General features: G+C 42.1%; 1 protein-coding gene across 4 annotated transcripts in view; it reads right to left on the reverse strand.

Moving 5' to 3' along the window:
• NRDE2 (NRDE-2, necessary for RNA interference, domain containing) overlaps window positions 1-13,129 on the reverse strand; it is a 79,541-nt gene that overhangs the window by 45,243 nt on the left and 21,169 nt on the right. For 2 of the 4 annotated variants that reach the window (XR_013346417.1, XM_077819255.1), the window contains exons 3-4: window positions 8,681-8,911; window positions 6,241-6,390 (exon numbers count right to left, since the gene is read on the reverse strand). Coding sequence is in view for 3 of the 4 variants with exons in the window: in XM_077819255.1 (XP_077675381.1) it covers window positions 6,241-6,390; window positions 8,681-8,911 (381 nt within the window). In the remaining variant the exon portion in view is untranslated. The remainder of the gene's footprint in view (window positions 1-6,240; window positions 6,391-8,680; window positions 8,912-13,129) is intronic. The other 2 variants (XM_077819256.1, XM_077819257.1) reach the window with 1 other exon arrangement.

The raw sequence follows: 13,129 nt of genomic DNA on the forward strand, positions 1-13,129 counted from the left end.
ATGCCAGTCAGCGATAACTTTGACAGGCACCATTGCAGGCTAGCAGCATATGGGCCTGAACAGCTTTGGGACACCAGCACAGCTATGTACTCTGTGCCTTTATTACCTTCAGGAGTGAGATACCAGCTAAAATCACCACTGCCTGTGGAAAATAGTGTCAGTATTCAATGCCATTGCCCTATACTCCCACAGAGATTCATACAATTAAGCAATTCCCTCCTCATTTCCCTCACCACAGCAGGCCATACTCACCATGGTTGGTGCTGTGAGTGGCGCTATGCACAATAACTGCAAAGCAGAAGCGTCAATAAACAAGTCTTGTTTAAAACTTTAGGGAAGCAAGGGAAGTGAGTTCTGAATCTTAACTTCTGATGTCCATTGTGACTATACTGACTATGGCTCCTCTGTGTTCTATCTGTAGCTACGCCGAAGCAGCTTTGAGGGGTTTCCACCCACACGGAACACCTGAGCCAGATAAAGAGGAGAAAAAAAGGACTCAGGATGGACATGTTCTGAGAGATCCTGCAAGCCAGTGCTGCATCAGTCTATGAACAGATGACCTGGAGGATGAATATTGCAGGCTATGTGGAGATGGAAAGAGTGGATAGGAAAAAGGCCCAGGGGGCCTAGCAGGAAAAGAAGGAGATGCACCAGGGTATAATGGCGCTTTTCCAAAAGCAAACACAGATGCTGCAGATTCTTGTGGACCTACAGGTTCAACAATCACAGACTCGCCTCCCTTTGCAGTCCTGCAGCATAGTGCCTCTCTACACCCCCTTCCCCCAGCATTCTACGTGGCATCAGGTGCCGCATCCCTACCCCTACCACGCCAGACAAGGGTACAGTAAAGACAACCACAGCTTCACATACATCAGCCATGGCTCTCACAGGTCATAAGAACATCCATACTGGGTCAAACCAATGCTCCACCTTGCCCAGTATCCTCCAACTGTGACCAATGCCTTGATGCTTCAAAGAGAACAAACAGAACAAGGCAATCAAGTGATCCATCCCATCATCCAGTCCCAACATCTAGCAGTCAGAGGCTTAGGAACACCCAGAGCATGGAGTTGCATCCCTGACCATCCTGGCCAACAGCCACTGACAGACCTATTCTCCATAAACTTATCTAATTCTTTTTTGAACCCAGTAATACTTTTGGACTTTACAACAGCCTATGGCACTAAGTTCCACAGGCTGACTGCATCTTGTGTGAAGCAGTACTTCCTTTTGTTTGTTTTAAATCTGCTGCCTATTAATTTCATTGGGTGGCCCCCGGTTCTTGTATTATGTTAAGGGGTAAATAACACTTCCTTATTTACTTTCTCCACACCATTCATGATTTTATAGACCTCTATCACATCTCCCCTTAGTTATCTCTTTCCCAAGATGAACAATTCCAGTCTTTTTAATCTCTCCTCATATGGAAGTTATTACATAACCCTAATCATTTTTGTTGCCCTTCTCTGTACCATTTCCAATTCTAATATTTCTTCGAGATGGGGTGACCACAACTGTACACGGTATTCAAGATGGGCATACCAGAGATTTATATAGTGGCATTTTGATATTTTCTGTCTTATTATGTCCCTTTCCTAATGATTTTTAATGCTCTGTTAGGTTTTTTGACCGATGCTGCACATTAAGCAGATGTTTTCAGAGAACTATCCACAATGACTCCAAGGCCGTCTTCTTGCATAGTAACATTTAATTTAGAACTCATCATTTTATATGTATAACTGCATGTGCATTGCTTCTGATTTATCAACACAATTTCACCTGCCATTTTGTTGCCCGGTCACCAGTTTTGAGAGATCCCTTCTAACTCTTCACAGTCTACTTTGGACTTAACTATTTTGAGTAATTCTGTATCATCTGCAAATTTTTCTACTTTACTGTTTACCCCTATTTCCAGACGATTTATGAATATGCTGAACAGCACTGATCCCAGTATGGATCCCTAGGGGACCCCACTATTTACCACTCTCCATTCTGAAAACTAACCATTTATTCCTACCCTTTGTTTCCTGTCTCTTACCAGTTACTGATCCATGAGAGGGCCTTCCCTCTTATCCCAGAGCTGCTTACTTTGCTTGAGAGCCTTTGGTGAGGGACCTTGTCAAAGGCTTTCTGAAAGTCCAAGTACACTATATCCACTGGATCATTGTTGTCCACATGTTTGTTGACTTCCCTTAAAGAATACTAACAGATTAGTGAGCAATGATTTCCCTTTACAAAAGCCATGTTGACTCATCCCCAACATATATTCATCTATGTGTCTGGTAAGTCTGTTCTTTTGTATAGTTTCAACCAATTTGCCTGGTACTTAAGTTAGGCTTCCTGGCCTGAAAATGCCAGAATCACTTGCACCTTTTTTTCTTTCTTTTTTTTAAATTTGCATCATATTAGCTATCCTTCAGTCATCTGGAAAAGAATTAGATTTAAGTGACCAGTTACATACCACTTAGTAGTTCTGCAATTTCGTATTTGAATTCCTTTTGAACTCTTGGGTGAATACCACCCGGTCCTGGTGCCTTACTACTATTTAATTTATCAATTAGTTTCAAAACCTCCTCTATTGACACCTCAATCCGGAACAGTTCCTCAGAATTGTCACCTAAAAAAAATGGCTGAGGTGTGGGAATCTCCCTCACATCCTCTGCAGTGAATGTAAGTGTACATATAGCTAAATGGACATGAATGTTACTTCCTCTTCTTTGTGCTGTATCCTAAAATTAAGGTTTTAATGTATTTACTGTTAACTTGTAAAAAAAAAAAAAAAAAAATTCTGAGGTGCTTTTTGTTAGTCAATAAAAGTCTTGTTTGGAAAATAATTTATCTTTTAGTTCCCAACAGATGCTGCATAATGCCTGATGTCAGTGAAAGCAGTGGTAGTGTACAGTAACTCCTCACTTAACATCGCCCAGTTAATGTTTCATTAGGTCGCTGTTCTGTTAGAGAACATGCTCATTTAAAGTTGCGCAATGCTCCCTTATAACGTTGTTTGGCAGCCGCCTGCTTTGTCCACTCCTTGCAGGAAGAGCAACCCGTTGGAGCGAGTTGGTGGGGGCTTGGAACCAGGGTGAGCTGGCAGCCCCCCATCAGCTCCTGTAAGTTCCCTGTGCAGCAGCCGCCCAGCAGGCTATCAATTGCCAGGTAGTTCAGGTGTCCCTCCAACCACTGCCATGTGCTGCTCCTGCCCTCTGCCTTGGAGCTGCTCCCAGGAGCCTCCTGTTTGCTGGGGAGATGGGGGAAGAGGGGTGGTGATGTCAGGGTGTCCTCCTTCCCCCTGCTCCTGTACCCCATCTCCACAGAGCATGGTGGGAACAGGACAGGGCTCAGGATGGAGGGACCTTGGTGGCAGCAGCTGCTGTCTCAACTTGCTGATCTACTTAAAAAGGCTGTGTACTTAAGAGTGGGGTCAGTGTACTTAAAGAGGCAAAGCGCGTCTCTCTCTCTCTCTCTCTCACACACACACGCGCACACACACACGCACCCCCTAGCACTTTGGAAAGTGGAGGCAGTGGTGCACTCCAGTGGGATAGCATGAGTTCATTATGTTCAGTTTCTGCAGGGAATGTTTGCAGCCATTGCCATGCGTCTATTGTATCTCCTCCCTCCATTCGTGCTGCCTTGTAGAGCGTGAGGCTACATTAAAATTATTTCCCCCTTGCCTATAGCAATCCAGCGCTGCAAGTTTCCACAATATGACTGTCACTCACTTCTCCACTGTCAGTACAGTTCTCATTTTAGTGTCCCTGCACTGAGGGCTGGGGTGAGCTTGGCACAGAGATTCAAGAATGTGGCCTTGCGCATCCAAAAGTTCTGTAGCCACTGCTCATCATCCCAAGCCTACATTATGATGTATTCCCTCCACTCAGTGCTCCATTTCTCAGGCCCAGAAGCAGCATGCCACTATTTGCAGCTGCTCCATGACCACCACCAATAATTTGGAACTGATTCTTGCAATCTGCCCTCCAGGAAATCGTCATGTTCCCCATACACCTTCTTGTGGCTCTGCAAATACCAGAGGATCACGAATCCCGTGGTTGCAACACTCATGACAATAGTGCAGAGAGCTGTGCAGGCTCCATGCTTCTGTCACAGATGGCAGATAGTGACAAGTCCCGTGCAGGTTCATGGGATTTTCAAAATAGCAGTGAATATTATGGGATGGAGATGGCATTATGGCGTGGAGAAAACTACATAATGGGAACTTGACCCAGCAATCCCAGTCTCCCTTGCACTACTCATTTCTGCCCCACCATGCATTTCCAAAACTTCCCAAAAGACAGTGCACTGGACGGTGGCAAGTTGCACACTGGGATACCTACCCATGGTGCACCACACACTACATCAAAACAACCACTCCTGGTGAGTACATGCACCACCAACACATAGAGCCAAGTATGCTGTGACGTTATTGACATAAACTGTAACCGTATAGATCATTGTTGCAACCACTGTTATATATTTGCAGCAAAAATTGTATAAGGGTTGTCATGTAAGGTGTCTATGGAAAGGTTATGATTTGCTAATTATGATTATGCTAGCTGTATGTGTGTATCATTTTTGTAATTGAAGTTATGAATATTGGCTATGTACTTGTATCTTAATGTGTTTTGATTCTAAGTGGCATCAGTGAAACATTTGGTCAGCTTCTTGAGAAGGGACTATTCTCAGTAAGTGCCCAATCAAGAAACACTTAGCGACAATGAACTTTGGGAGACGCCAATCCACATCTGAGCTTTCCTGGGAATGCTCAAACTAACATGTAAACAATGGGGTCGGCCTATAAAGAACTGAGTCATGCATGAACATGTGACTTGCCCATGTGACTCCAAACTCCACCTTGCTGTGATCTTGGACAGGAGAACCAAGGGGTTTCCACCCACAAGAGAAAGCCTATAAAAGGCTGCTGCATCTCCTCCATTTCGTCTTCAGTCCTGCTTCTTGCCTCTGGAGGGACTTTGCTACAAACTAAAGCTCTGAACAAAGGACTGAATGACCCATCCCAGCTGTGGATGTACTCCAGAGACTTGATTTGAACCTGCAGTATATTCCATCACTGCTACAAGCCTGAACCAAGAACTTTGCCATTACTGTATGTAATTGATTCCATTTAACCAATTCTAGCTCTCATCTTTTTCCTTTTATGAATAAACCATTAGATTTTAAATTCTAAAGGATTGGCAATAGTGTGATTTGTGGGTAAGATCTGATTTATATATTGATCTGGTCTGGGGCTTAGTCTTTTGGGATCGGATGAACCTTTTTTCTTTTACTGGGGCATTGGTTTTCATAACCATTCATCCCCATAATGAGTGGCACTGGTGGTGATACTGGGAAACTGGAGTGTCTAAGGGAATTGCTTGTGTGACTTATGGTCAGCAAGTGGGGTAAAACCGAAGTCTTCTGTTGTTTGGGTGGTTTGGTTTGCCTTGGTGTGTAAAGGAACCCCAGCCTTAGGCTGTAACTGCCCTGTTTGAAGCAGCTTGTCCTGAATTGGTACTCTCAGTTGGGTCCCACCAAAGCCAGCATCATTGCATGTGCATGTGCATAAACAATATACTAACCGCAATGCCTCTATGATGATGTAACTTGCATTGGCAAAACTTTGTAGTATACATGCCCTGAGTATTACTCCCATTTTACAGATGAGAAAACAGACACAGAAATGTTAAGACTTAACCAAAATCACAACAGGTCAGAGACAGAAGCTAGAACAGAACCCAGGATTCCTGACTTCCAGTCCCCTGCATGCACTGCTAGACTCCACTGCCATCTTCTAATGGTAGTTCTACATGTACACTGAGGAGTGACTGTACACCATAATGTTAAGACTATCCATGAGCAAACATGACATCACTTACTCTGATTATTCCAAGACATCTTTTGTGATGTGAAAACTATTTCCACATACCATAAAGTTGAGTTTCAATACAGAAGAGTGTGGAATCACAAAAGTCTGAATAGATAATTTCACATAAGAATGGCCATACTGAGTCTTCTGATAGTGGCCAATGCCAGGTGCTTCAGAGGGAATGAACAGAACAGGTAATCATAAAATGATCCATCCCCTGTCGCCCATTCCCAGTTTCTGGCAAACAGAGGCTAGGGATATTACTGAGCATGGTTTTACGTTTTATAAATAAATATTTTTAGTGTCAAACTTTTAATATCTCACCACTAACATGTCTAGAGACATTTTAAGTATCAAAACAAAACAGCGCATTGTACCTTGCTATGTCCCCTCGATACAGTGACTTGTATTCCCAGTTTGCAGGGTCTGGTTTCTTGTCTGTTCTGAAGGTTTCTGCTGTCAAAGCCTGAATATCCTCAAGCCAAACAAAGCGATTGGTGGCAACATTTGATGTAATGTCTTCTAGACTGAAAAAGGGGGAAGAAGCATTTTCTGAACATCTGAGTTAAACATTAAGCATTTACAAAACCAGGAAATTTAACATTTCTAGATCCTATAATAAATTATGTACATTCAAAAGGCCATGATACATGTACCATTTAACAAATAAGTCACATACTGGTGAAAGAGATGAGAAAACTGAAGTGGAAATTTACCACTGGAGCCACCAATACAGTGAACTTTCAAGAGAAAATCATTCACTGCATTTCGAAAATGGACTTCCAAGAGCATGGAAAGTGCTCAACAGGATTTAATAAATGGGTTTCTTACTAAGTCTAAAGCCTGCAAGAAGAAACATTGCTATTAACTGTAACTTCCTCTATAAGAAAAAGTAAATCAAAAAGGGGACAATCGGTGCTATACTGTGCTAATTTTCTATAACAATACCAATGCAATTCAGTAAAATGTAAAGGTTTTATGAATTAGTTACATAAGTCATATTTTTTTTAAAAGATGCAGCTAAGTTACCTCTCTAAGAACTGCAAGATATGGTGAATTCTGCTTTCACATTTGTATTACAAATGTGAATATTAAAAAAGGAGCTTCAGCGCCTTGACAAGGTTTCCAACATTCACCTGTGACAAGGCACTCAAGAGGGTTTCACAGTTTATGTTTCAGACGGAAATGCTAACAGGAATAATTCTGCGCATAGGTCCCATGTTAACATCAGTTTGAGTTTTAAACCTAAAATTTAACACAGATTTATACTTAAAGAGTATTTATATAGGTTTTTTTTTCTGAGAAAACTTAAAACAACCTATATGCACAGTATAGGTACCGTACAAGAACATCAATCCTTTTGTTTGGGCACCTGAATTACATTTAAGTCATCAAAGACCAATGAGTGGTCAGTGCGAAATGGAAGGCCCACTTTTTGAGCCTGGGCACCCAATGTATCCATGTAAGCTCTTTTTCCTATTCAAATCATCATACTGGTCACTTTAAAATATTTTTCTTGCTACATATAGACTAGTTACTCATTATTTTAGTGTCTCTGAAAGCAGCAAGCCAAGGTGATATAATACAGTGACTCTCAACCTTTCCAAACTACTGTACCCCTTTCAGGAGTCCAATTTGTCTTGCATACTCCAAGATTCATCTCACTTAAAAACTACTTGGTTACAAAATTAGACATAAAAACATAAAAAAGTGTCACAACACACTATTACTGAAAAATTGCTTCCTTTCTCATTTTTACCATACAATTCTAAATAAATCAATTGGAATATAAATATTATATTTACATTTCAGTGTATAATATACAGAGAAGTATAAACAAGTCATTGTCTGTATGAAATTTTAGTTTGTACTGACTTCGCTAATGCTTTTTATGTAGCCTGTTGTAAAACTAGGCAAACATCCAGATGAGCTGATGTGCTCCCTGGTTGAGAACCACTGATATAATAAAAAGAAAAGGAGTACTTGTGGCACCTTAGAGACTAACCAATTTATTTGAGCATGAGCTTTCGTGAGCTACAGCTCACTTCATCAGTAGCTCACGAAAGCTCATGCTCAAATAAATTGGTTAGTCTCTAAGGTGCCACAAGTACTCCTTTTCTTTTTGCGAATACAGACTAACACGGCTGTTACTCTGAAAACTGATATAACAGAACATCACTCATTCAAATCTTGATTTACATATACAAAAAATAAAGTGTGTGATGCATACTGCATACTAATGAATGGCTAAAGGCCAGAAATAAAACTAAAAATACTAAATTAATACAAACATCAATATACATCTTATAATGAATGCCCACTGCTGAGAGGGGAAATTATGAATGCACAGTATAATGAAATACTTCCCCTTAGGAAAAACAAATTTTTGCTTCAATATTCAACAACTTCAATTTTCTGCAGTATCTAAGGACATCGTTTAATACAATTCCCCTCAAAGCACAATAGGTTACTCAAGGATTAATATAAGGAAACAAAGATTTACAATAATTCACAGGGAGCATTAACATTAAAAAAGCACCACATTTTCATTGCTCTGCTATTCTGTTCAGCTCTAAAAAAAAAATACTTCATAAAATATTCCTCGGCATAATTTTTCAGATGCAACAATTAATAAAAAATGTTTGAGTGTTTCTTGTTCTGTTCTGAGACAGTTACAATGGAAGTTTAAACTTATTCTTTTAAGAGTTAGAACTGACCCACTGGTGAGAGTATTCTCATCTAACCAGTTCAAACACCACATACAGTACTAGAATAGGATTATATTTATATCCAAGCATATTAGTAAAATGCACATACTTCAATGTTGCTGCTTCTCTTTCACGGTTTGTGTCACTTCCTCTAGGTTTATCCCTCATACACTCACTGTCCAAGTCTGACTCACTGTTACTTGATTCCTCTCTGGTTTTCTTTTTTCTTTTTTTGTGGTGATGATGCTTTTTCTTTTTCCCTTTCCTTTTCTTAGTTGATTTTTTTAGATCTTCATTGGTGTCACTTCCTCCTGAGAGCTCTGACCTTGAAGGACTCCTGCTAAGAAACATAATTCCTTATATAGTTAGAACAATTTTAAAGAAATTTCACCAGTGAGAAAGTCCATAACCAGAGTTTTCCTCATCCCCCAAATTATAGGGAAGGATAGCTCTCAGACAGTGAATTGCATCAATGGTTGCCACAAAAATCGAAGAAATCTGCGTAACAGCCACCATTTACCTTTAAAATTATTGAAATTTGTTTTGAAATTACTACTTGAGACAGGTCATACAAAGTTGTACTTGCCCATGGTAAGTACACTTTGACAAGTGAATAAATATCAGTAGTCCTTTCCATTACCACCCCCAGAGTAAAACCGAATGAGTTGCTTTTGTACCTATGCTGATAAATTTTCAAGACAATTTTGCAAAGCCACTTTCACTTTAGATCAAGTTAAAATGATTGGAGGGGCCTTCAAGCAGGGGAGGGGAGAAATTGACTAGTACTCTTTTTTGCTTTTTATTGATGCATAAGAAATACCTGAAAGATGTGTTGTAAAATATATATATATATATATATATATGCTTTTTAGATTAGAAATACAGTTCTTGCTGATTTTGGAAGACTCAGTGATCACCAGAGAATTAGTGAAATTTTGACAGTACACGCAACCGAAAGCTGAGCAATTGAGAAGATAAAGAAAGCAACTGAGAGGATACTCACTGTTAATTTCAGTATATAATGAACAGTTGGAAGAAGGGATGTCTTTGTTAAGAATTCAACATAAGTACCCTCTCAGCTAAGATACAAGCTGACAATAAACATCTGATACTTTCAAGACGTCTTTCAGTAAAAAGCAAGAGAGACCAGACTTGACATTCTTGATATTTCGAAGATCAAAAACCATCAGAAAAAGCACTCTTTCAGGGGCAAAAAAGAAGCGTGGTAAACTGCACTCAACCAAACAGCATTCATTTTAACATGATTAAATATAAGGGTATACATCTAGAAACAAAGAATGTAGGTGATACTTATAGAATGATGTCAAGTATCCGGGGGTAGCTGTGTTAGCCACAAAAACAACAAGGAGTCTGGTGGCACCTTAAAGACTAACAGTTTTATTTGGGCATAAGCTTCGATGCATCTGAAGAAGTAGTGTTTTACCCACAAAAGCTTATACCCAAATAAATCTGTTAGTCTTTAAGGTGCCACCAGACTCCTTGTTGTACTTATAGAAGGGGAGTCTATTCTGGGAAGCAGTGACTCTGAAAAACTTGGGGGTCATGGCTGATCATCAGCTGAACAAGAGCTTCCACTGTGATGCTATTGTCAAAAGAGCTAACGCGATCCTAGGATGCATAAGCAGGGGAATCTCGAGTAGAAGTAGAGAGGTTATTTTACCTCAGTATTTGGCACTGGTGTGACTACTGCTAGAATACTGTGTGAGGTCCGTGCCCACAATTCAATGTTGATGATAAATTGGAGAGGGTCCAGAGAAGAGCCACGAGAAGAATTAAAGGATTAGAAAACATGTCTTACAGTGATAGACTCCAAGTGCTCAATCTATATAGTTTAACAAAAAAAGAAGATTAAGGGGTGACTTGATTACAATTTTTAAGTATCTACATGGGGAACAAATATTTAATAATGTGCTCTTCAATCTAGTAGAGAAAGGTAAAACATGATCCAATGGCTAGAAGTTGAAGCTAGACAAATTCAGATGGAAAATAAGGTGAGAGTAACTAACCAGGAACTATGGATCCCTAGCCTCTGTTTCCCAGAAGCTGGGAACGGGCGACAGGAGATGAATCCGTAGGTGATTATCTGTTCTGTTCATTCCCTCTGAAGCACCTGGCACTGGGCACTGTCAGAAGACGGGACTGAGCTAGATGGACCTTTGGTCTGACCCAATATGGCCGTTCTTATGTTCTAGGAATCATGATGGATTCTCCATCACTGACCATTTTTAAAACTAGATTGGATGTTTTTCTAAAAAGTATGCTCTATGAATTATTTTGGGGAAGTTCTATGGCCTGTGTTATACAGGAGGTCAAACTAGATAATCATAATGGTTCCTTGTGGCCTTGGAATCTATAAAAAACACTTTGCACCCTTCTTCATAAAGATGTCCCCCCCCCCCCCCCAAAAAAAAGGGCACAAACCCAACCTTTTAAAAATTATCTACAGATTACCTTTCAGGAAAACAAACAGGTGTTAAAAAAAATCCATGAAGGGGCTACTGCTGATCATTGAGGAAAAACCCTCGAAACCCAAAAGTTAAGCAGTCAAATTAATAAAATAATGCCTCTGTATATTTTCTTTCTTGATAGTTTAATACAAATTATATTTTATTTAAAATATTCACTGTTTACATAATGTCGTCTGCAAGGTAATTTTAAGAATTCCTTTTACTTTATCACATTATAAGCCTGTAAAGACTTGAAGAAAAATGACAAATACACAAAGTTTTGGCAAGTTTAGCTGCAGAAGTTATACTGTGATAACTCAAGTCCAACATAAGTTGGTGAATAGAGATGGGTTCAACTTTGATTTTTGTAATGAACACATTTTCTGTCATTACAAAGAGCAGCCAACACATCAAACAGAGGACTTTGTTCCAAAATACACATCACTGAAGTTCAGAACTTTCCTGCTTCAACCTGACTCATAGACTTTAAGGTCAGAAGGGACCATCATGATCATCTAGTCCAGAGCTGGGCAAACTACGGCCCGTGGGCCACATCCAGCCCGCAAGACCGTCCTGCCTGGCCCTGAGCTCCTGGCCGGGGAGGCTAGCCCCTGGCCCCTCCTCTGCAGGCACACTGCCGCGTGGGCAGCACACCTTGCACCCACCCACCACCCAGATTTTCCAATAAGTCTGTCCTGCCACTCTGAGCGGCATGGTAAGGGGGTGGTGGGAGGGGGGATTGGATAAGAGGCAGGAGGTCCCGGGGGGCAGTCAGGGGACAGAGGCCGGTTGGATGGGGGAGGCGGTCAGGAGACAAGGGGATGGGGGTGGGGTCCCAGGGGGTCAGGGGTCCCGGGGGGGGGGGGGACGACGACAGGGAGCAGGTGTGAGGGTTGGATAGGGGGTGGGGTCCTAGGTGGACAGTTAGGGACGGGGGTCCCGGGAGGGGGCAGTCAGGGGGCAAGGACGGGGGGGGAGGGGTTGGATGGGTCTGGGATCCTGGGGGGCCTGTCAGGGGCAGGGGTGTGGATGGGGGTGGGGTCCCGGGAGGGGGCAGTCAGGGGACAAGGAGCAGGGGGGGGTTGGATGGATCTGGGGTCCTGGGTGTGGATGGGGTCAGGGCAGTCAGGGGACAGGGAGTGGGGGGGAGGGGGGTTGGATAGGGGGTGGGGTCCCAGGGAGACGGTTGGGGTAGAGGGGTCCTGGGAGGGGGTGGTCAGGGGACAAGGAGAAGGGGGGGTTGGATGAGTCGAGGGCAGTCAGGGGGCGGGAAGTGGGAGGGGGCGGATAGGGGGCAGGAGCCAGGCTGTTTGCGGAGGCACAGCCTTCCCTAACCGGCCCTCCAAACCGATTCGCAACCCTGATGTGGCCATCGGGCCAAAAAGTTTGCCCACCCATGTGACCTGCACATTGAACCTCACCCACCCACTCCATTAACTACTGCAGAATGCACCCAAGACTTAAATCAATATATCTAGCATTGCACCTCTTGGGCAAAGTGTTTAAAACACAACCCTGTATTCCATAAAACTGGATCTATTTCTTTTAATCAAAATTAGCTTTAATCAGCTATTTAAGTCATCTATAAGATTAAATTGCAACTCCACAACTTTACATAGGACAGTATTTCATTAATTCACATCTCTGCACAGTTTATAACTGACAATTTTCTATATTCGACTATGGTAGGGAAAGTGGCTATTTGAACTGGTTTTCATAAAAAAGGGGGAAAAAAATCACAAAGATGATACCTAGGCCTCAGCATTCCTTCAAGGATTACTTAGAATATTTAAAAGCAAATGAAAAATCATGATTAAGGCTGTGAGTTTGTCACGGAAGTCACAGAAAGTCACAGATTCCGTGACTTCTACAGCAGCCAGGGCGGCTGCTTGGGGCAGCCACTGCCAGGGCAGTCTTGGGCCACTGCACCCCCCTCCCACAGCACCAGCAGATGTTTGGGTGTGGGAGGGGGCTAGAGCTTGGGGTGCAGGAGGGGGTGAGGCTTCTAGGCAGCACTTACCTTGGGGGGCTCGCAACCAGGGGGTTCTGTGCACAGTTTTTGCCTGCAGGCACTGCCCTCGCAGCTCCCA

The sequence above is a fragment of the Eretmochelys imbricata genome, chromosome 6 (assembly GCF_965152235.1).
Source record: "Eretmochelys imbricata isolate rEreImb1 chromosome 6, rEreImb1.hap1, whole genome shotgun sequence".
Classification (NCBI taxonomy): domain Eukaryota; kingdom Metazoa; phylum Chordata; order Testudines; family Cheloniidae; genus Eretmochelys; species Eretmochelys imbricata.